This window comes from Lagenorhynchus albirostris, chromosome 12 (assembly GCF_949774975.1).
Source record: "Lagenorhynchus albirostris chromosome 12, mLagAlb1.1, whole genome shotgun sequence".
NCBI lineage: Eukaryota > Metazoa > Chordata > Mammalia > Artiodactyla > Delphinidae > Lagenorhynchus > Lagenorhynchus albirostris.
In genome coordinates this window covers 29969868-29992684 of record NC_083106.1, presented here as the reverse complement: position 1 = coordinate 29992684, position 22817 = coordinate 29969868, and the positions used below count along the sequence as shown (strand labels likewise).

Here is a 22817-nt window from a genome sequence, read left to right as displayed (position 1 = left end):
AGAATTTGCAAAAGCTGTTTTGCTGCTCTTTATTTAATTCTGAAAATTTCACTCACTCTCCTATTACAGGGCCTTACTGATTAACTCAATAACATTTTGAACAATTTGACAGTATGTTCAAATACTGTGCTTATTTTACCTTGAGGCAAAAGGCCCATAATGTTGGATTTCTCACCTCAAGTTCTCATCCTAAAAACTGGGCCATGATTTTATGTTAAAGTATTTTTTTTTAATGAAAATAAAACCTTTGACTCACCTAAGTAATAACTTCCACAAAGTAATAAGCAGGGTAATAAATACATGTGCCCCTAGGAAACCTCACATCTTGAATGAGCGTGTATGTTATATGAAGTCAGTCCTGGAAGGCCAGGAAACAATTACTCAGGAAGCATTTTCTGAGCACTTACTTAATTATGGGTCAGGGCAAGTGCATGGAAATAATTTTTGCTTTATTGAACCAAAGGATACTACCTGGGCAATTAAATATAGTTTTGTGTTCTGTGAACTAATCTCAAATTGATTTTTTCCCCCTAATTTCCTTTCTAGCACAACAGTTCAAAAATCCTACAATACATTTGATTTCTTTCACATTCAATACATCAACAGGGTGTCTTAAAGCTTCATACCTGGTCACTGGGGGTGGTGGGCAGAGATCCAAACTCTTTAATGTACTTATCTGTTTCTTTGGCAAGTTGGTTCGTATATTGCTGCTTCTGTTGCCTAAAATGAGAAAACACACATTATAGCAATAGAACTAACACATTTCTTTAAGCTATAACTCTGCCACTTGATTCAACCCTGATGAATAGTTTTAGAAAAATCACTTTTTTATAGACTGGCTCCAAATTTTCTCTATGAAAACAAAATTTTCAGGTTCTATTCTTTCATAAATATTGAACAAATACTATGTGGAAGGTTCTTTACTCACACATGGAGTAACCAAGCTCTGAGAAATAAATCAGCAGCCATTTAGAAAGGAAGATGACAAAAGCCAACAGGAGATTGTAAGGTGTATGATGTTTGAGATTTGGTGGCTGTGGGAGCCTTTGATGTGCATCCCACAATTGGGAGGTCAGTTGAATAAGTAAAGAAGATTTGTTGTCTTTAACTCTGCCCAGTTCCCAGGTCTCAGGGTACAGCCAGCCTCTCATATTTCTCTACCTGAACATTTATATCCTATACTTAAAAAAAAAAAAAAAAGCAGAGACGAGTAATAATACGAATTTACTATTATTTAAGTTTGCTGTGGAAAAAACAATAGCACTCCTCTGTAAAAAGAACAGAACAGAGTAAAAGAGGTAAATTATATAGCTATTTATATCTATCTTGCTAGCTAGCTTATGAAGTAAAAACTAAGATCTCTAACTAAAGAAATTAGCACTAAAAAAAAGCCTGTATTAATGTGATGCTTTACAAGTACAACATCAGTACTTCTCATATATATTATCTCTCATTTTAAACATGTATTGGTCACACTTAGGATCCTTTAAAATAATGATACTATGTAAAAATATGTTTTAGTATAGATATCTGTATTTGACTGATAAGGAAGAATTATACTCTACTTTTATATACTTACCAAGTGCCCTATCTTTAATATGCCTTTTAAAAATCTTTAGAAAAAGTAATATAATTAAAATTCTAAAAGAAGACTTTAATGATGTCTACATATTCAGAATCTCCACTATTAACCTTAGCAAAATATTATTAACTACTAAGAATTATGGTTTCTATTCCATTTTACTTTATTTTAATAAATGATGGTTTATTATTTAGATTTGGGGCATGTTTAGCTCCTTGATATCTATCCACTGCAGAAAACTGCAATACAAATTAGAAACAACTGCAAATTCCTCAAATTGTACTTCATAAAAATATGAATTACTATTACCTATCTCTTAATTTCTTCTTTGCAATTTTTCCTTCTGTAGCTAATGTTTGGCATATCACTTATTACATATATATTACTTGAAATTTGTAGCTGTTAACAGTGCTGAACTAAGATTTAAGATTCAGGTTCAGAATAATGTTGGGCAAATCATCAAACCCCAAACAGACATGTTTTCCTTATAAGCAAAATGGAAATAGTTCTTTTAATCTATCTAGCTCACTCCAATTTTGTAAGGTTCAGATGAGAAAATGCATAAAAACACTCTGTAAAATCTGTAACCCATGAAGTATTATTGCTGTTTTTCCAATAGCATGTTAATTTATTCAAATATGTACTAGATAACTTCATTACAACTTTTTTTTTTTAAACAGAGGCTAATGCTTTCTGAAATTCAAATATGTAAATATAAACTTCTGGGGCATATTTCATATTGGATATGCATTGAATCTAAGTGAAATAAAAATCATCATATGCATTGTTAGCTATGGGAAGTGAATCACACAAGTAGAGAAGCTCAGAGTACCGTTTTTCAAAGCCATCAAAAACAACCTATTAAAAGGTATAAAAAAGCTAACCAAAAAAGTTCTGCTTTGATAGAGTAAGCCAGATCTTTAAAATAAAGAAAAACATCTGCCCACTCTGGACAGGAAAAAACCTACACAAAAGCTTAGTACAAATGAGGCAGCAGAAAAACCTTATTAATTTTCCATTGTTTTCTCCAATAAACATAACACTACACACTATCAAAGGAACATAACGATAGGTGGTTTTTCCCATTTCCTTTTTCTTGTTTAATTAATACTTACAGCTGCTGCCTCAATTCAGGTGAATCTTGAGGTGTTCCAAGTTGATTCAGAGTCCTCTGTATTTCTGCAGCTATTATGATAGAAAATAAATGTGTAATTGTTACAAATGTTAGGGCAATAGAAATTAATACAAACAATAGGACAGTTAGAAAAAGACAGAAAAACGAAGAGATAAATATAAGAAGTATTAGTTGAGAAACAAAAAAGAAATGGTTTATTCAAATCTAATTAGTGACAATGGACTAATTTTCAAGATTAATTAAATTAATTAAAACTCAAGATTAGAGACAATGGATTTATTTTCAAGAGTATTGTGTGGGGGACCTTACCATGTGAAACGGCAATTATGAGCCAAAAATATTATCGTCTTCCCTATTCCATCAGAACATTTAGTACAATGGCACATGGACTTTCACGTAACTCTACTGGCATAAAAATTGTAAGGAAAATAATTATTACAATTACATAATTCACTGGGATATAAAGTGAATGAATTATAGCTAATAAATGAGGGGGGAATAACAAAATTAGAAAAATTAGTTTTCAACTATGAAGTGATTCAAGCAAAGATCAAAGGATGCTAAAACCATGGGGATACTCACATGACCTCAAATTATCATCACACAGATGTCACTACTTTGAGTTAACTTTATCGAAGATAAATCTGTTGCTTATAAAACAAATGATCAAATTTAGGACCACCAATGGTACAAACTAGCATTATGAGCCTCCTGACATAATGCAACACAAAAGTCACAATATGACCTATGTATTTTTCTTGCCAAAATATTTAACCCAAATCTAATCATGAGAAAGAAATCAGACCAATTTAAATTATGGGCTAATCTACAAAACAACTGGCCTGTACTTTTTAAAATGTCAAGGTCAACAAAAGAAAACAAGTATGAAAGCAGGAAAGCTTTCTAAATTAAAGAACTAAAATACACAAAATACTAAAACACCCAGTGTATGATTTTTGACTGGATTCTGAATCAGGAAAAAAAAAAAAGACAAACCCACAAAAACTATAAAAAAGTTGTGGAGACAACTGGAGAAACTTGAATTTGAATCTGGAGAGAGAGAGAGACGAAACAAAAGTTGAAAAATGTCAGCAACTGGTGAACCCAGGTAAAGGGTATATAAAAAATTCACTGTACTATACTTTTACTCTTCTGTAGGTTTTAAATATTTTATGCTAAGTTCACCACTCAGAAGTCTATGACCACTGTAATAAAAAAAGGGGCTCTTTACAAAAGGGGAGGTCCTAGTTTTACGCATTTATATACACAAATAAAATGTCAAGTAGAAACAAGTTGAAAATCCATCTCAAAGTAAGAAACTTTCACACTTCCAAGAACTACAGAAAAATGATTCAACCCACCCATTCTTTTCATTTAAAATAATCATTTATTTATATAGCTTAAATGCTTTTAAATAGTCACTATTTATTGATATTTATGGGATCAAAGGAATGACTGTATTCCGAAACACAGGATAACTTTTTTTCACTGAGGATGATGTAATAAATATTGGTTTCAAGTCAAAGATGAAAAATATAAATACTGGAGAGGAATCATACAGCAACTGTTAACCATTCAGCTACTTACAAAGGAATTTCTTTTTGCAGTTCTTTTCGGTAACAGATCTTTCTTTTGTGAGGTGGAGGAATTTTGTTTGCTGTTTTATAACATATGGCGGCTTCCAATTAGTTACATATTTCCTTCTTAATCTCAGCAGATTTTCTTGGGCTACCTTATAGGGGTTTAAAGCTTTTATTTTCAAAAAAAGTATGTTGATAAGACAAACTGATGCAGGCATTTATCACATATCTAGAGGGCTCTTGTCTTTTAAAAAAGGTCACAATAAGTGAAAAAAAAAAATAGATTGCTCAATAAATGACACCAGGAAAACTGACTAACCACTTGGGGGTTAAAACAGAGAACTCTAGCTTACCTCATGAAGTAAAATAAATCTGTAATAAATTATTAATATAAGAAACTATTAAACTGCTACATAAAACTATAAAAATGTATTTATTACACAATCTTATTTATGATCTTGGCATGAGGTATAAAATATTATCCAAGTATGATATAAAACTAAAAACCATGAAGGAAAATATATCAAACTGGCAAAACATACACAAAATTTTAAAATACTATATGAAAAACATGTATCTACATTACAAATAAATAGAAGTAACGTGTGTGTGTGTGTGTGTGTGTGTGTGTGTGTGTGTGTGTACGTACACGGGAGAAAATACCTGCAGCGTATAATGAGTAAAGGGGTTAATATCCCTAATATAGAAAAGAATCCTATAAACTGGAAATATAAAAATAGCTCAATGAAAAATGGGTAAAAGGTATCATCTTAAAATTATAACAAGCAAAAAAAATATGAGAAATTAAACTTCATTGATAATCAACACATATCAGATTGGTAAAAATCAAGAAAAATAAGCAGATGATAATATAATTACAATCAAAAGCCTTGAAAAAGGTAAAGACATAGGAAGGAGCAATGTCCATCATGTAGAAAGAATCAGAAATAACTGAGAAAAGGTCAGACAAGCCAGTACAAAAATCAGCCAGGAACAGGAACTTTAAAAATTGATAATATTCACTGAAAACATGAATAGCAAAAGAAAGATTGAAAAGAATATCAATCCTGGAAAGGATAAATAACTTTAATGTATGAACGCTATATAAAATTGTTGCACCCTTAAAAAATTTAAGTAGACATGCTTCTGATAGGCCCAGTGGGAAGGAGCCTAAATCTACCAAGTGGTTATTTCCCTAGTTTTTGTAAACAGATACACTCAGCAACCCGTTTTCACCCTTTCTCCCTGAGTAAGGGCTTATATGCAAAGGAAGAGATAACCGGGAGCCCCTGAGGGCGCAATACTCCAACAAAACAGAAAACCAGGAGCAACACCTGTTCTTGTGTACTGCTCAGAAAGGCCTCCGAGACCTGACAAGCTGAGCAGGGTGAAGCCTCCCCTATTCCCCTCTTCCCATTTAACTGGCCTGTCTGGAGGATGCAGAAGGCAAAGAGTTATGATGGCTAGCAGAAGCTTATTCAAATGGTGACTCCAACTGCAGTGCTCCTCAAAATGTGATCTATTTACTAGAACAGATCGTCACAATCTCTGGCACCTTGTATAAACCTGCTGATATGGTAAATACTTTTTCCTCTACCCTAAAAAATAGAAAACACGAGAAGGAGTTTGTTTTCAACTGGATGGGATGGCGTAGAGCCTTCACAGTCTTATCTTAGGGTTATATATACTCTTTATCTCTGTACTACAAGTTAGTTGTCAAGGTTGTTGATCCTCTCCTCCAATGGGACACTACACTAGTCCAACACACTGCTTACATGTGCTTTTAGGATCTGAAAGGCAAGAAGCAACATGCACTTTTTTGATGCCTTGGAAGGATGGAAGTATGCCAGTAGATAGAAGATAAATTCCGTGAAAATACAGGACCCTGTTTCTTTGGTGAAGAATCTCGGTCCGTTAATCCGTATGGATCACTGACATACTCCTGCAAAGTAAATGACAAATTGCTTTTCTTTGCAGTCTCAAATACAAATAGGGAAACAGTGCCTAGTGAGACTTTTTATGTGGCTCCAACCCATTTTACTGAATGCCCCCAAATGTTGCCAGCTCTGGCTTCAGCTCCGCAAAAGAAAAGGCTATCCAGCTAGTTCAAGTGTTGGTACAAGCAGCTCTACAACTTGGCTTTAATGACCCGGTTGATCCAATGGTAACTCAAGCGCCTGTGCAATTTCAGAGTTCTGTATAACACTAGTGGCAAGTCCCACTAGGAAGAAAAAAACCCACAGTAGTCCCTTAGAATCTTGGAGCAAAATCATGCTCTCTTTGGCAAACCAATGTTATCTTTTGAGGAACAGTTCTAGTTTTGCTACTAAGCCCTGGATAAAAAGTAAACAGTGGTATACTAGGTGACCCAGTGACCTGAGCTGCCTGCTATGTATTAGGTGTTATGTTATCTTGTTAGTTTATCTCTTTCTAGATTTTGTTCTATGTATGTTAACCAGCCTGCCCCTCACCCCAACTTCTACAGCACTTGTTCACTGGACTAATAAAACAGCAATGGTTTAAGAATAAAAACCACTTGTAGGCTCACCAACTGGACTTCCCCTTTCTCAGATTAACATGATTACTGGAAATGCCATGTACCGATTTGCAGCAATAGCGTCAAAAGTAAATAAGTGATGTGGCGCCATCTATGGGGCTATGAGCCAGTCACCCAGTGGCAAGATGATGACACTCCTTCCTTCGTGGTGGAGGCGGAATTTTATACTCACTGAAACAGCAGTACTGTGGATTTTGTTATGCTGCTTCTACTGCCCTCCCCCCATGATTCTACCAGCTTCCTAATCCATATATTAGTCACAATCACGGTATTCTACACACCGGTGCTTTTGATCAAGATATTCAATTTACAGAGAAAAAAAAATTAACAGAACTTCCAAGGACAATGGGATTCCTTGGTCTCCCAGTACTCCATTATCTGGAAGCTGCTGGACTTCTAGAATCTTTAATGGCCTTTTGAAGACCCAATTACGGTGTCATCTGAGAGACAGTGTCTTGGGAAGGTGAACTGCAGCCCCATGGGATCTTTACGCTCTCAAAGAACCACCACTCCTTGGTGCTGTTCACCCACAGCCAGAAAGAACACTCAGATTTAGGAACTAAGGGGCAAAAGTGAAGGGAAATAGTTCACATTTACACCTAATTACTCACTTGCAAATTTTCTTCCATCCCTTGAGGTGATTTACAGACAATATCCAAATAAGGAATATAATCACACCTCCATCTGGTAGAAGCAGAGGAGGAATGGACTGGAAATCACCCACTAGACCTGGCACTGGATGCAGGAAATAAACAGGCCTTGGTCCTACCCATCTGTAGAGATGGGAGAGGAGTTCAGGTTGTATGAGTGAAAGCGGTACCATGTTAGACAGGGGCTTTTTAATTTTTTCAAGCTTAAGTATGCAAAAAGGGAAATATGTTCATTATCGGAAACAAAAGGTATGAACTATAATGGACATTTATTTTTGGTCATCTGATACTCCAAATTCTTATTACATTGGCTCTTTTTGGTTTATATTACCATGACCACTGGGAAGCATCATTACAGAACCAGTCTTAGGGGAAAAAACTGGTTGTTAAACTAGTCTAAGAGTCTTTGGGCTTTGCTTACCTCCATTATGAGTAACGCAGGTGATTAACAGTCAGAGTCCTAGCAACAATCACAAAAAGAAAGGCCAGACTCATAAAACAAGCTACTTGTAATCAAAAGCTCGATTTACTTAGTGCTATTTAGGTTTCATAAATATTGAAGTTCTTTACAAGTCAAATGCTTTAGCTGACAACCTTCTTCTCACTCTGAAACAATAATTTTAGTAACACAGTATCTCATAAATTGAACTTTCTTAGAAACGCAACCATTATGCTTTGCCTAACAGAGTGCATTAAATTAATGACTGCTAGATGCTTTTCATGAATACAAATGTAAGACAAGGCCCCTTACAGTCAGGCAGCATGTAATCTAGAAAAGGAGAAAAAAAGGTACATTATATAAATGTTATAATAATGTTTCAAACGAGGACCTATAATATAGGCATTCAATTGAAGGACAATCCAAAAAGCCTTAACAGAGGTGGCATTTGTATTGTTTTTGAAGTAAGACACTAGACACTTTGTTTTGGAGATTCAAACCTCTAATACCATACTTAGACATAACTTGAAATGATCAGATTACCGACTGGTTCCCCCAACCACAAGGGTAAACTCCTTAAAGGCAAGAACTAGGTATCCATTGTTCATTACTGTATCTCTAGAACCCACCATATTGTTCACACTCAATGAGTATTTTTTAAACTGAACAACACAAGACCATTAGAAAGACTGAATCCTATATAAGAAGTCATATGTATTTCTAAAACACAAGGCATATATAAGAAGAAAGCTAAGAAAGGTAGGTACGCTCCTTTATTACTCATTCATTCGACATGGTCCGGCCATCCACTATCCACCGGGCACAGTGAAGGGTTTCTGGACATCAACACTCATTTACTTGTATATCTTTACTTTGTATAGCTCTAAACTTGAGGATCAAGTAAACGTATCATCTGATCAGGTGATAAAGGGCCTATGGAAACATAAATTTGAAATTACTGAATCAAATTTAGGAGAAATATTATATGGCATTAGTTCAATTCTATTATATACATGAAGTTGAGAACCAAACAGAATAACTGATTTGTCCAAGAAACTATGGCTATTTAAGTAGAAGAGCTGGGATTAGAATATAGATTTCTTAGTTTCTAAAACAGTATTTCTCAGTGTGCTAAAAGGGCTAAAAGTAAAAGGCTTTTAAAAAGATCATTTCATAATCCAGGTGTATGATAGTTGCCAAAGCAAACAAAGGAAAAATAAGTCTGTGCTAACTTGGAGTAACTTAATAGGAGTTGAGCTGAGATGCTTAGGTGTTGCAAGTAGTGTTCGAAGTACATTTCAAGTCCTACCAGTGGACCACAAGGATTCTTCCGCCCTACTGAAGCTGATCAGGAAATAAACACCGTCCTTTCTTCAGGTCTTATGAACTGGCAAGATTCCAGAGACATCAATTTACATATGACCAGTATTACCCTCTTACACCAGGGTCAGCCATTTATGACCTGTCCGGGCTTCCAGCCTAGTTTTATACAGCCCTCCAGCTAAGAATGGTTGTTACATTTTGAAAGGGTTAACAAAAAACAAAACAACCATGAATACACAAGAGACCATACGTGGGCAGCAAAGCCTAAAATGTTTACTGTTTGGCTCTTTATAGTAAAAATTGGCCGATCCTTGTCCTAAACTAGTAAAAATTCCTAAAACTTTGTATTCAAAAACTCAATTCAGTATGGTACTTGAGTGTACTAAGTACTCACTATGTTGTCTGTTTCACACAGGACTGAACAATGCTGCAAATCTTCCACTGAACACGCATGTATACTAGGTTGGATTTCTGCAATTTTCAGAAAGAATGTTACCAGTACATCACAGGTGCTGGCTTGTATGGGTTATTATTTTCAATTGCTGCTCTTCTCACATTAATTTAGAAACAATTATCGTTACTTTTTCATTGTATTGGATGAACATTTTTGTAGAGTAACTATGTCCTTACCAATCTATTATTTTATTACTCTCCAGTTTTTGACTATCTCCTAGTTTTAGGATAGTGGTTCAGAGGATCTCTTGCCTTACTCAAGTTGACCATGTTCAAAAATGTTTAAGCAAAATTAGTTTAGAGAAAGAGAGAGAGAGATAAAAAAGAGGTTTCTAGGTAGATGACAAACAGGATGGTGATCTGGAAAAACTGATAATCATTCCTAGCTTCTTCCAGGTCATGTCTACTGGGTTTCATTTCATTACCTTGCCTGGGATACTGTGAATTTATGAAGCAGTCATATTCATTTTTATTGGCATATGTCTAATTTGAAAGAAAAAAACCCTGTGAAACATAAAACTTAAGGAATAAATTTTTTACATAATCATAAACAGTTACTTGAAGAAAAATTCACCTGATACTGATAAACTGAGATAGGATTAAATCAAGATGCACCTCTACAACAATAGAATGAATAAATTATTTTTGCATTATCTACAATCTGCAACTATTTGCACCATTACTTCTAGAGAGGTGACTTCACAGTATATATTACATTTTTCATGACGTAAAGATAACACTATTTCCTACACATCCAGAAAAGGTGCATTATTATTTCCACAAAACCCAAACCATTCCCTTTCTGGCTCTTCATTATTTTCAGTACCAAACACCCATTCTGTTCCACGTGAGTCTGCTGCCATCTAGTGGATGATCTAAGGAAAAAAACGCTTCATAGCAAAGGGTATTTTTTTCTGCTGTACAACTGTAAGCAACAGTTGGCATCAGGGGCTGTGTAATGTCACCACCTGTCAGAGTGCCCTGGGGACCAGGGAGGATTATGTCTGACCACTGAGAGTGGCTGGGCTTCCTGGGCCAGCCCTAACAGGCACGTGCGCCTTCAAAGAAATGTCTCCAAACAACGGAGAACAGAATACAACTACTTGCTCTTTTAGCACAAAATATCTGTTGCTCAACCCAAAATAATTCACAGTTGACACTGTCAATCGTAGAAAAAAAATAATGGTTATTAAAACCCTTGGACAAGTGGTTTTGAGATTCTGACTTGGTCTCACCCACATCACACTGAGGAAGAAGAAGCAGAGTGTAACACTGACCACCAAGCAGCCTGGGAGCCAGACAGTCTGATTTGGAAATCTGACCTCACTTCTTGCTGGCTGCTGACCTTGGGCAATTGACCTCATCTTTCCAAGCTATAACTGCCTCACCAGTCAAGCAGGGGGGGAATCACCTCTGCCTCAGTTATGATGAACTTCAACTGAGGACAATGTATGTAAGCACCTTGTACTGGAAACAGAAACAGTTCAATAAATGAGAGCAAACAGTATGAAGTGGCTTAATGTTTTTCTCCTGAAAGTCAGAAATGAACAGTAAGAATATTCTTATTAATATATATTAATGTGAACCATGCTGTAGGAGGGTGCTGAAACTTAATAAACTCTGATATAGTTATGAGAATTGTAGAGATAATGATAAATATCAACTGACACAAGACAGTTATAACCCCTAATTAGGAGCGAGCTCAGCTACCACCTGACAGTGACATGTATACACACAAGTAAGAAACTGAACTAGAAAAAAAAACCAACTAAATATTAATAAAAACAAATTCTGTTTTAGACAACTCCTCACCTATCAAACACTCTATTTTAAAGGGTGGGTTGAAATATTACAGACGATGATATATATAAAAACATTTTCAAAATGGCATAGATTTCTGAAAGAACACGAGATGCTATTACTGGTAAGTTTACTATAATCAGAGTTAGAATCATTATGTTGGGCTCATTACACAGTATAAGGTGCATAGGATAATGTATCATGAGAAAATATATCAGCTAGTTGAAAATAAGTTTCAACACAAAAAGGTTCTGAGAAAAATAATCAAGTGAACTAGGTCCCAGAAAAGTATAATTCTAAAAAGCACATGTTAAGTAGAAAAACTCCTTAGAGAATCTGAAACAAAGCTACTAAAATAATTATGGGCTTTTTTCCAATAGGCTCGCTATCTCATGCTCTGTCTTGTGACCTGAATAGGGAGCTTATCTTCTCTGTGGGTAAAAGAACTGATGTGAACGGTGGGGAGGAAACTGAAGGATCTTCTAAAGGATGAGTCTTGAGCTGAGAAGCTCAGGTGAAGCCTGCGCCTCGGGGCCAAGCCTGCTGGTTTACTGTGCCCTCCTTCCTGGCACTCCAACACTTGCAGGCAAGTCCTGCTTCCATGAAGCAATCTCCCATTTAGAACACATTTAATTTTAAATTTCTCATTGGTTTTCTTTCCAAATACTTAGAGGGAGAAAGGCATACAGGCTAACGAAGTAGAAATTTAGGGCATTTTAAAGCTACTGTAGACTAATAAAGAGTTAAATCTAAAGTCATGATTCTTAAAAATGAACAAAGTGCAAAAACAAGCCATTTGAAAACTGTATGTGAACAGTACTTCGGATTTCTAAGATGGCCAGAACACTGCAAGCTCTGTCTTAGCAAAGATGTTCAGTCCTAACATCTTATCATGTGGCCCTGCTCAGCTGACCTGCTCAGAGAGAGTCGAGAATCGGGAGTAACAGAGGTCAAGAGGAGGACGTGGCCCCTTGAGTAGGTGATCTGTGTACTCAGCTAACACAGGGGGATTTGCCAGCGGGGCAGCCTTACTCCTTGCGGTTCTCCAGCCTTCCTGAGCCCTCCTTGGCCCTCCTCACCTCCTGGATGAGTTTCCTTCCTGTCATCCACCGGATGGCCCGACAGTCTGCTCCAAAAGCAGCCTGAGTATTAGCCATGTGAGGAAGTTCACCTCCAGCTCATATGGCAGTGATTCCTCAACTGTTTATCTCAGACCGAATTTCTAATCAGTTTTTTTTTTTTTTTTTTTTTTTTTTTTTGCGGTACGCAGGCCTCTCACCGTTGTGGCCTCTCCCGTTGTGGAGCACAGGCTCCGGACGCGCAGGCTTAAGCGGCCATGGCTCACGGGCCCAGCCGCTCCACGGCATGTGGGATCTTCCCGGACCGGGGCACGAACCCGTGTCCCCCGCATCGGCAGGAGGACTCTCAACCACTGCGCCACCAGGGAAGCCCTCTAATCAGTTTTATTTGCAAGGCCCTGCTGCTCACATGTTTTTGCTAAAACACTACAAATGGATTTCTGCTTCCTATAGGAACATGGTACAAGTTTTTTCCTGAATCTTCCCTCTTCAAGCCATATAGAACAGAGAGGCAGGAAAAAAGAAAACCCATGTAAGCTACATTTTCAGAGAAATTAAGACCACAAAAGAATTCTCAAAAATATGTACATGTGGCCAGAAGAAACAGAAAAGAGCAGATCGTGAGTGGGAAGCCATGGGGATGGGATAGGAAACAGGGGTGCTGCAGAGGAGAATAGGGGAGGCAGAGCGCCAAAATGTCACCACCAAGTGTGCGCCACCAGGAGATGATGGTGATTCCCAAGGGGGACCGGGGCAGGGCTGACAGGAAGCAGACACTCTGCTGAGTGAGGTGGAGAGCAGAGGCTTGGACCATGCTCGGGGCCCCAGGCTGCTCATCTCTGAAAGTGTCACCTTTCCCTAAGAGGAAGGGGATGCCTTATGCACTGGGGAACCAACGGAGTGACAGGGGGACGTCTGGACTGGAGGGGGAACTCTCCTACGTCAGGCTAGGTTCTGAGAGGCAGAGGGGGAAACAGTGCCTCAGGTCAGTGCAGAGAGGAAGGAGCCCGAGGGCACAGCCTGGGCACCCTCTCCCTTCACAGCTGTCTCCTGCCAGGAAAAGCAAGCTCACTCCACTGAACAACAACCAAGAGAACAGAAAGAGCAGCCATGCAAAAGATTATATAAAACTGTGGAAAAGAACAGCAAAACTCGCTACAAAGAAAATGCAGCAGGAAAAAATGTTGCCACGGAAGTGGATAAGGTGAAAATTATAACCCAAAATAGCACCCTTTTTTTTGTTTTAACTCAGTGAGGCAATTGCAATTTTAAAGGAAAATCACAAAACAGCTCATAGACAAGATGGCCAGATAATAGGCAGCAGCGAAGCAGAAACTAGAGGAACTCAGGGAAGAAAAGAGAAAGACAAATTCAGAAATGAAAGGAAAGATTAGATGCACAGAAAGCATGAGCCCCGTTAACAGTTGTTGCCATTTTGGGTTGCTCAGGCCACAGCCCTTGAATTGCTGATGGCTTTAGCTCCTAGCTCAATGTCACTGTCACATCCTCTCTCAACTCCTAGTGATTTCAATACCCATGCTGATAATCCTGCCACCATCCTGGCCTCATTTCTTTGCACGCTTTTCTCCAAATGATCTTGTCCTCCACCTTCCCGTAATCACACACTCCAAGATCTTACCAAATGCCTTCTCATTACCAGCAACCGTAACTCCTCCACAACCTTAGTTTCATACACACCACTGACAAATCACCACCTCCTGTATGTCTAGCTCTCTCCCACTGGCACCCTGACCCAATGAGCCTCTGACCCACCCAGGACCTAGCATCCTTTGGTCCTGCCACTTTGCCACTTTCCCTCGCATGACCTCCCCTTCCCGCCATGTCTTCGCTTGCCTCCCGACCCAATTTAAATGCCACAGTCAGCTTAAATGTCATCATCTTCACTCTCTTGCTTATATCCCCTCAAGCCCCTCTCTCCACTTACCTTAACCACTTGACAAATCCAAAACTCTAGTTAAGACCAACACTGTGCTTCCTCTATTATGTGACTGTGCCATACGTCATTTAACCAAACCTCTGTTAATGGAGATTTTATCCTAAGTTTATAGGTTTAAAAGTTAGGGAACTTAACCATTTATGCTGTCTCTACAAATGAATCCTTCTGAGAGAAAATAAAGTGTAATGCTGACTAGATGAGAACATTCTCCTATCTATGTATCGACTTTCCATTTATTTACATGCTGAAAAGGCTGGTTCTACCCAGAGTAGAAGCCTGAATTCTTACGATAGCCTGTAAGGCACCCCCCAGCCCCTACTCTGCCCTCTCTGTGCTCTGCACACACTGACCCCTCCTCCACTCCTCCAACACCCAGGCAGGCCCCCACCTCAGGGCCCCTGTACCTGCTATCCCCCCATCTAGAACATTCTTTCCCCAGATACTGAAGGGTGCATCCCCTTACTTCCTTTAAATACATGTACAACTATCATCTCCTCAGTAAGGCCTATCCTGGCTCCCTGTGTATCCCATTTAGAAATGCAGTCCCCTCTCCAGGATACCAGATCCCCACTGTTATGTTTTCGTCAGGGTGCTTCTCATAACACTTAACACCTCCTTCCAATACACTATTTACTTATTTATTTTCTGTCTGTCTTCTCTCACTAAAGGTTAGTGAGGTATTTTGCTTGTTTTATTCACTGAAATATCTCTGGCATCCAGACGGCGCCTAGCACATCACAGATGCTTAATACTCATGGTATGAATGAATGCACATAAATGCACAATGACCTGGTACAATATAAAGCATGATCCAAATGCACAGTGTTACGTGAATCAGACTGTCCTGGGTTCAAGTGCCAGCCTCTCCAAAATAATTATATGAACTTGAGCAAGTGACTTAACCACTTCAAACCTAAAATTTCTCATCTGACAGAGTTGGCCAGAAGATCAAATAACAATGTACAAAAAACAGATTCAAAATACCAAATACGAGGCACAGAGTAGACAGTTAGCAAAGAGAGCTAAAAGATACTAACCTACATACATGTCTTCCAGAATGAGATTTTTTGTTTTCAGAATGAGATTTCTGAGTAAAGCAGGGTGTACAGGCAATACTCTACAACTAAAGTCACTGGATGCATTTGGGCCACGCTGCCCAGCTCTCCTCCCCCACCTCAGCAGAAACGCAGTGCTCTGAGCACTGCCAAGTAAACAGGCCTTAGCTGGATTTTTAGCTAAAGGCTTCCACATTCCCCAGTAGAAAAATAATAATCCACAGGCTACGAGGGGATCTTGGTGATGTCTGCAGGCATTCTCTTGGGACGTTAAATGGGATGAAGAACAAACTATTCCAGAGAAGTTGGTGGCCATACTCAATGAGTAATATGCTACTGCAACAATGGTTTCTTCAAATAATGATCATGATAATGACACTATAACAAGAAAGATGACTCCAAAAGGAAATGTCCCAAGACTTACAGAACACCATTTTGTATGACCATTGGTTTCTTCCAAATCAATTAATATGCAAACCAATTAATAACTGCTTTAAGAAAACACCCAGACTGGAGTAAGTATAAACGGCAATATACTCTTTAATAAAAAATATTGCTTATTAATTGGTGAAAAACAACAAAAAAGTGTCAAAGAGATGAGGACAAGAATTGTCAAAACCATTCCAGGAAACCAAAACTAAACAGCCCAGCCTGAGTTTTGTTGTCCCGCTCTCACACCAGCACTGAGACAACTGAACTGTACGCACAGGCAGCATCACAGGGCAGCTGAGCAGCAGTTACACAACTGACCACGAACTTTATTTAATAAGAGAAGCCACTCTGTAATACAATTACTGAGCATATTGAATATATTTATAGTGGAAAAAGCTAACAATAGTTAAATTAATTTTTAAATAAGCGTCTGGAAACATATATATGAAAATTTTTATGGTATAATCAGCACCACATTTTATTTATACAGAACTCAGAGGAAGGATTCATTTGGGAGGCAGCATAAACAGTAAGCTCCTCAACTTTTTTTTTTTTTTTTTTTTTGCGGTACGCGGGCCTCCCACTGTTGTGGCCTCTCCCGTTGCGGAGCACAGGCTCCGGATGCGCAGGCTCAGTGGCCATGGCTCACGGGCTCAGCCGCTCTGCGGCATGTGGGATCTTCCCGGACCGGGGCACGAACCCGTGTCCCCTGCATCGGCAGGCGGACTCTCAACCACTGTGCCACCAGGGAAGCCCGCTCCTCAACTTTTAAACATATAATTTTAGGATAAAATGTCCATTAACAGAGGTTTGACTCCTGAGCAGTTTCTCAGAGCTATCTGAAATGCTGTCTCCTGGGCTACAGTCCTCATTTTGCCCCAAATAAAACTTAACTCACAACTAAAAAACAAACCAAAAAAAACCGAACAAAAACAAAAAAAACACAGACGTTTGAGATGTATGGCAAATTCATATAATAACAAATTATGCAAGCAACAGAGAAGAGAGAAAAAACAAGCAGCAAAAAAAAAAAGGTATAGTATTATCCTATTTTCATTAAAAAAAAGAAGGTAATTATGTATAAATATTTCTGGAATCATTTAGATTTGCTACTAAAGAAAAGAATATGCAAGTTGACTTTAATGCTGTTTTCCTCAGGTTTCCATTGAGGAAAAGCACTCTGACAGGTAAGAGATTTTGGTAGATAAGTGCTGAAAAAACAACTGATGTCACACTGTCAGTCCTGACTTACTTTATGATCATTATCAGTAGTCGCTTCAAATAGAAGCAAATCTTATAATTAATGCATGTTTAATAAAGGTATTTCTATATTATTATGCATTAACTATTCTTCTTAATGTGCTATTTAGTAAGTGAAAACATCTTTCGGCATCTTGAGTTTTTCATAAAAGTCAAAAGAAGTTAAAATAAATATCTCTTCTTCCATTCTGTATCATGTGATCAATAATATCTTCCTAAGCACAGGAGTGCACATTACTTTTGAAATACAATTAGTTACAACAAACTGTAGAATCTCGGGATTCAAAGGCAAACTTCACCATTATCTGGGTTTCCCATAACTTTAAATCCCAGTGCATCACGCCAAGGAATGCAGGGCTGTATTTAGTTTGTGAGGTCTGCCATAACAAAATACCACAGACTAGTAGCTTAAACAACAGAATTCTATTTTCTCACAGTTCTGGGCGGAGGCTGGAAGTCTAAGGTCAAGGTGCCAGTGGGGCTGGCTTTTCCTGAGGCTTCTCCTTGGCTTACAGATGGCCTCCTTCCCACTCTGTCCTCAAGTGGCCTTTTCTCTGTGCCTGGGCGTCCCTGGTGTCTCTCCTCTTAAGGACACCAGTCATACTGGATTAGGGCCCCACTCTTATGACCTCACTTAACCTTAATTTCCTTTATTAAGGCCCTATCTCCAAATTCAGCCACACTGGGTGTTGGGACTTCAACAATACGAATTTTGGGGGGAAGAAATTCAGTCCATAACAAGGACCCTGACAGTGCTTATGTGAGAGGAAGGTTAAAAAACAGTACTAATGAGTAAAAAGATACCTGTTAAGTATGTTTGACCTAAGCTCAAACACCTGTATGAATGAGTAACTTGTACCGGTCCACAGCATCCTTGGAAAGCCCTGCTGGAAGGACCACTCATATTTGCTGCAACTTCTTTCTACTCATCTCTTAACTGCCCTCCTTAATATCATACAGAAGGAAGAGTGACCCTCTTCCACCTGACACCCCTTCAATTATATGAAGCAGCAATCCCAGCCCCCCAGAAGTGCTCCTAGTACTTCCAAATGCTGTGTGTATCAATGGATCATAGTGTGATTTCTGTACCCTTCTCATTCCCCTCTCTCTTTCCATTATTCACATTCAACAACTGCTTCTTTTTCAGAACTGGGCTCACAGAAAGGTAGAAAGGTAACGTGCCTTTCCTTTAAGATTTTTCTTCTTTTTTTCCCCCATGTCATCCTTCTGCAGGGGCTATGCTAATCGTCTGTGTATTGTTCCATTTTTAGTATATGTGCTGCTGAAGCGAGCACTAAGATTTCTTTATATAACTTGTTTCTTCCTCATTCAGGTGATTTTACATTGCAGTCAGGATTTCTGAGAGCTTCCCATCTTCTCAAACCATGTTCCTTCCCTCCAGTGTCCCATCTTGGAATCACAACATTCTCTTTTTTGAAATTTTCTATTCTATCCTTTCTGTTCTATCCTTCATCATCCAATAAATCCTTACTAGCACCTGTATGCAAAACTCTTGAGAGAGATAATTCTGCATAAAGGTACGATCCCCAGCCACAGAAGAGATTACAGACCCTGGTAGTTAAGGGAAAAAAATGCTGGCACTTAAAAAAAATTATAAAGATGAAATACAGAAGAATTCACAAGCCAGCATCTCATTACCAAATGAGTGAGGGAAGATTGCTGCCATAAGGTCAAAGGAAAGAAAAGAAATAAACTTATAATGGTTACTACATGCGAGGCACACTTATCCCTACTTGTTGAAAATAGATAAATGTAGTTTAGATACATTGGGTAACCTACCTGAGGTCATTCACTCCAATTTTATTAAGGGCTGACTCATGGCCAGGCACTGTTCTTACAATACAGAGCTGTGAACAAGGTATATTAAGCCCTTTCTCTTCAGGAGCCGCCATTCTAGTAGGGAATGCAGAAAATAAGTAGGCAAATGTGGTAGTTTAATTTACTGATCAAAGGCATTACAAAAACAAACTGGTTGGGCTTCCCTGATGGCGCAGTGGTTGAGAGTCCACCTGCCGATGCAGTGGACACTAGTTCGTGCCCCGGTCCGGGAAGATCCCACATGCCGTGGAGCGGCTGGGCCCGTGAGCCATGGCCGCTGAGCCTGCGCGTCTGGAGCCTGTGCTCTGCAACAGGAGAGGCCACAACACTAAGAGGCCTGCGTACCGCAAAAAACAAACAAAAAACTGGTTAATGAGAAAAAGAATGAGTGGAGGAACAAAAATGATAGGTCAGGGAAAACATCTCTAAGGATGTGACCTCTGGGCTAAGACCTAAAAGCCAAGGAGAAGCCAACTGTGTGAAGATTCGGGAAGATGTCTGAAGCAGAGGAAAAGTAAGCGCAAAGGCCCTGAGGTAAGAAGGAGCTCAACTGTTCAAGCAGCAGAAAGGCAGCCAACGTGGCTGAAATCTGAAATCTTGCAGCTGCAAAGGGGAGAGTGGTAGGAGTTGGCAAATGGGGGCAGGATCAGATCTGGAGGGTGTTGTGAGGCATGGTGGGGATTTACATCAGATTGTGAGTGCCACGGGAATCACTGCAGAGTTTCCAGCTGTGAGATGGCATGGTCTGACTGATTGTTCACCTGGGCTATAGTATGGAGAATAGACTGTAGACAGGCAGGAATGGAAGCAGGGAGAACATTTTGGAGGCTACAGTCATGCCGAGAAGAAAGAGCAGCAGCTGGGACCTGGGTGGTGACAGCAGAGATGGAGAGAAATGGACAAATTTTGCAGGGAGAACCAATAGGATGTACACTTAGGTTGCAAATGGGGAGCAAAGACACACAGTACTAGGGATTGGGGTTGTAACCAACGGTAAGAAAATTCATGTTCAGGACAGAGGCATGTAGATGGTTCACATATAGGAGCAGTGAGGGACAGAGCTCCCTGGAGCATATTTTAAAGTTTTAGTTCATAAAACAAACAGAAAATATTCAGTCATAAACAGCACTCGTGTTCAGTCATGTAGGAAAAATCACCAGAGAGAAGAAAGGATGGTTGTTCTCTGTTCAAATTCCCTTGGATATGACATTAATTTCCACCCTAGCTCTGTTCTATGTCAACACCTTAGGCATGAAGAGAATCACAACAATGAAATGAAAGCTATTAAAGCTTTTCTCCTCAAGGGGAAAAAATTCAACCAGGTATTTTCAGACGTGTGACGTCAGAAGTAGATATAACAAAGGGCGTTTTAGGGGAGGGAGGAGAGGAGGGAAAGAGAGAGAGAACACGTTTTCAACTCCTTTCCCTCTGTAAACTGCCTTCCTGTCCACCAGACCACCCCAGGAAACAAAAGGTAACACCTCCAATTCCTCGGTAAATACACAGTTCCAGTCAATTCATTAACTTCTCAGGACTGGAGTTCTTTTGTTAAAGAAAATTTGCCCTGGCAACCAAAAAGGAGAACTCAGTGATACTAGCTTCCCTTTTCTGCAGTCATGTGTTAAGGTGCAAAACTAGTGTCCCTTTCACCAGACTGTAGTTAAAAGAACTGCATTCATTCTCAAAAGTATAACAACAAAAAGGCTCAAGCTTTTGTAGAGATTTTATTTTTCTTCTCAAAGTCCTAAGGACCTTACAGGGACAAGAGCCAAGCACTGATCCTACCTAATAAACAATAAAAGGACGCACACAGAATGAGAAGCTAATTGCAACACAGAGAAACCAATAATATTTACTTCAAATCTAAAGAAGTCTGTGGTGGACCAACAACTTTAATCTACAGGAGATAAACGATAAAAAATAAAACAATTAAGATTCAACACAGACCTTTTTCAGTCACCTTCTCTTAACCTTTATAACATGGGCTTAAGTTCACACATTTTATGCCCCTCTAAAAAGTTCTGACTTCTCAAATCTTCCGGAACAAACACATAAGCACATATGACATATCATGCATATTTCTGCTAAAAAGCAGAAAACTTCTGGACTTACACATTCCGCTGAGTATATTTTATAAAGTTACCAATGGATCTATTGGGTTCATTTTCCAAAGGCTAGCTTTTAGCCACTCTCTATCTTCCTTTTTCATTCTTTTTTTAAAATACATTTTATTTATTTATTTATTTTGGCTGCATTGGGTCTTCGCTGCTGCACACGGGCTTTCTCTAGTTGCTGAGAGCAGAAGCTACTCTTCGTTGCAGTGCACGGGCTTCTCATTGCGGTGACTTTTCTTGCTGTGGAGCACAGGCTCTAGGCACACGGGCTTCAGTAGTTATGGCATGCGGGGTCAGTAGATGTGGCTCGTGGGCTCTAGAGCACAGGCTCAGTAGTTGTGGCGCACGGGCTTAGTTGCTCCGCGGCACGTGGGATCTTCCCAGATCAGGGCTCGAACCCGTGTCCTCTGCATTGGCAGGCAGATTCTTAACCACTGCGCCACCAAGGAAGCCCTCTTTTACATTATTCTTTAAACCAATACTCAAATGCCAGAGTTCTCATTAGCACTGGTAAGATTTACTATAATATGTACGTATGGGAAAATTTTATCTCAACGACTGTGTTTCATGGTCAGCTGTGGTTATTTCTATCTATCAATTTCCTGCAATTCATAACTTAGTTACTTCTGACATGATTCACTCCAGAATCCCTTGTGACCGCAACTCTCCCACCTCCTAATACTTAGATATGTAACTCTTAGTGGAACTCCACTTGTGGCTAACTTGTGAATGACTGTTTCCATTACGGGAGTTTAAAAGCATGCATGATGGGTCCAGATATGGCAACTGGTTTCTTAATAACAAAGAGAATAATCCTGCATATGTCAGAAGAGCTTTCAGGATTTTTTACAACTTTAACTTGGTTAAAATTATAGCCTGCTAAAGTTGGTACAGACCATAATCCGGCCCACAGAAAAAATACATAAGAAAATCATGTCTTGGAAGGTAAAACAACTTACTCAGGCCACACTGCTGTTGGATGTGATTTCGGGAAACGAGCAAGCACGCACATACAGCTTGCCTAATTAGAAACTTTTCCTATTGTCCCATTGATTTTCTTAGCTCAGCTACATTCTGGAAGTCTGATTCTAATCAGGGAATTGCAATATACATCACAGTGGGACACACTGAAATTTAAGACTATAAATGCAAATGTTGGCAAGGATTTGGAGCAACACAAACTCTGATACCCTGGCTGGTGGGAGTACAGTCTGGAACCACTACTTTAGGTAACTGTTTACCTGTATCTACTACAACTGAACATACACATATCCTATGACCCAGCAACCCAATTCCTAGACACACGTATGAAATAAAAGAACATACAAGAATGTTCAGCATTGTCCATAAAAGCAAAAAACAAAACCAAACAAAGCAAAAATACAGAAACACTCCAAATGTCCACCAACTGTAGAAAGAATAACTAGATGTGGTATACTCGAATACAGTAATGAAACCAAATGACTGACAGCCACCTGCAACAACACAGATGAACTGCACAAACCTAATGGGAGAAAGAACTTCAATATAAAACATATTTCTTGATTCCATTAGATAAAGTT

General features: G+C 38.9%; 1 protein-coding gene, 1 long non-coding RNA gene and 1 other non-coding gene across 6 annotated transcripts in view; all 3 read right to left on the bottom strand.

The window, feature by feature from the left end:
* The window catches only part of STX7 (syntaxin 7), a 51915-nt gene that overhangs the window by 15866 nt on the left and 13232 nt on the right, over nucleotides 1-22817 (bottom strand). For all 4 annotated transcript variants that reach the window (XR_009543815.1, XR_009543814.1, XM_060167758.1 and 1 more), the window contains exons 3-4: nucleotides 2698-2767; nucleotides 627-720 (exon numbers count right to left, since the gene is read on the bottom strand). Coding sequence is in view for 2 of the 4 variants with exons in the window: in XM_060167758.1 (XP_060023741.1) it covers nucleotides 627-720; nucleotides 2698-2767 (164 nt within the window). In the remaining 2 variants the exon portion in view is untranslated. The remainder of the gene's footprint in view (nucleotides 1-626; nucleotides 721-2697; nucleotides 2768-22817) is intronic.
* On the bottom strand, nucleotides 4216-8049 carry LOC132530553 (uncharacterized). Its single transcript, XR_009543817.1, has 3 exons — nucleotides 7926-8049; nucleotides 7466-7627; nucleotides 4216-4449 (listed from the first exon to the last, which is right to left on the bottom strand). It is a non-coding gene; the product is annotated as an uncharacterized LOC132530553 (long non-coding RNA).
* Nucleotides 18491-18597, bottom strand: LOC132530957 (U6 spliceosomal RNA). Its single transcript, XR_009543963.1, has one exon. It is a non-coding gene; the product is annotated as a U6 spliceosomal RNA (small nuclear RNA).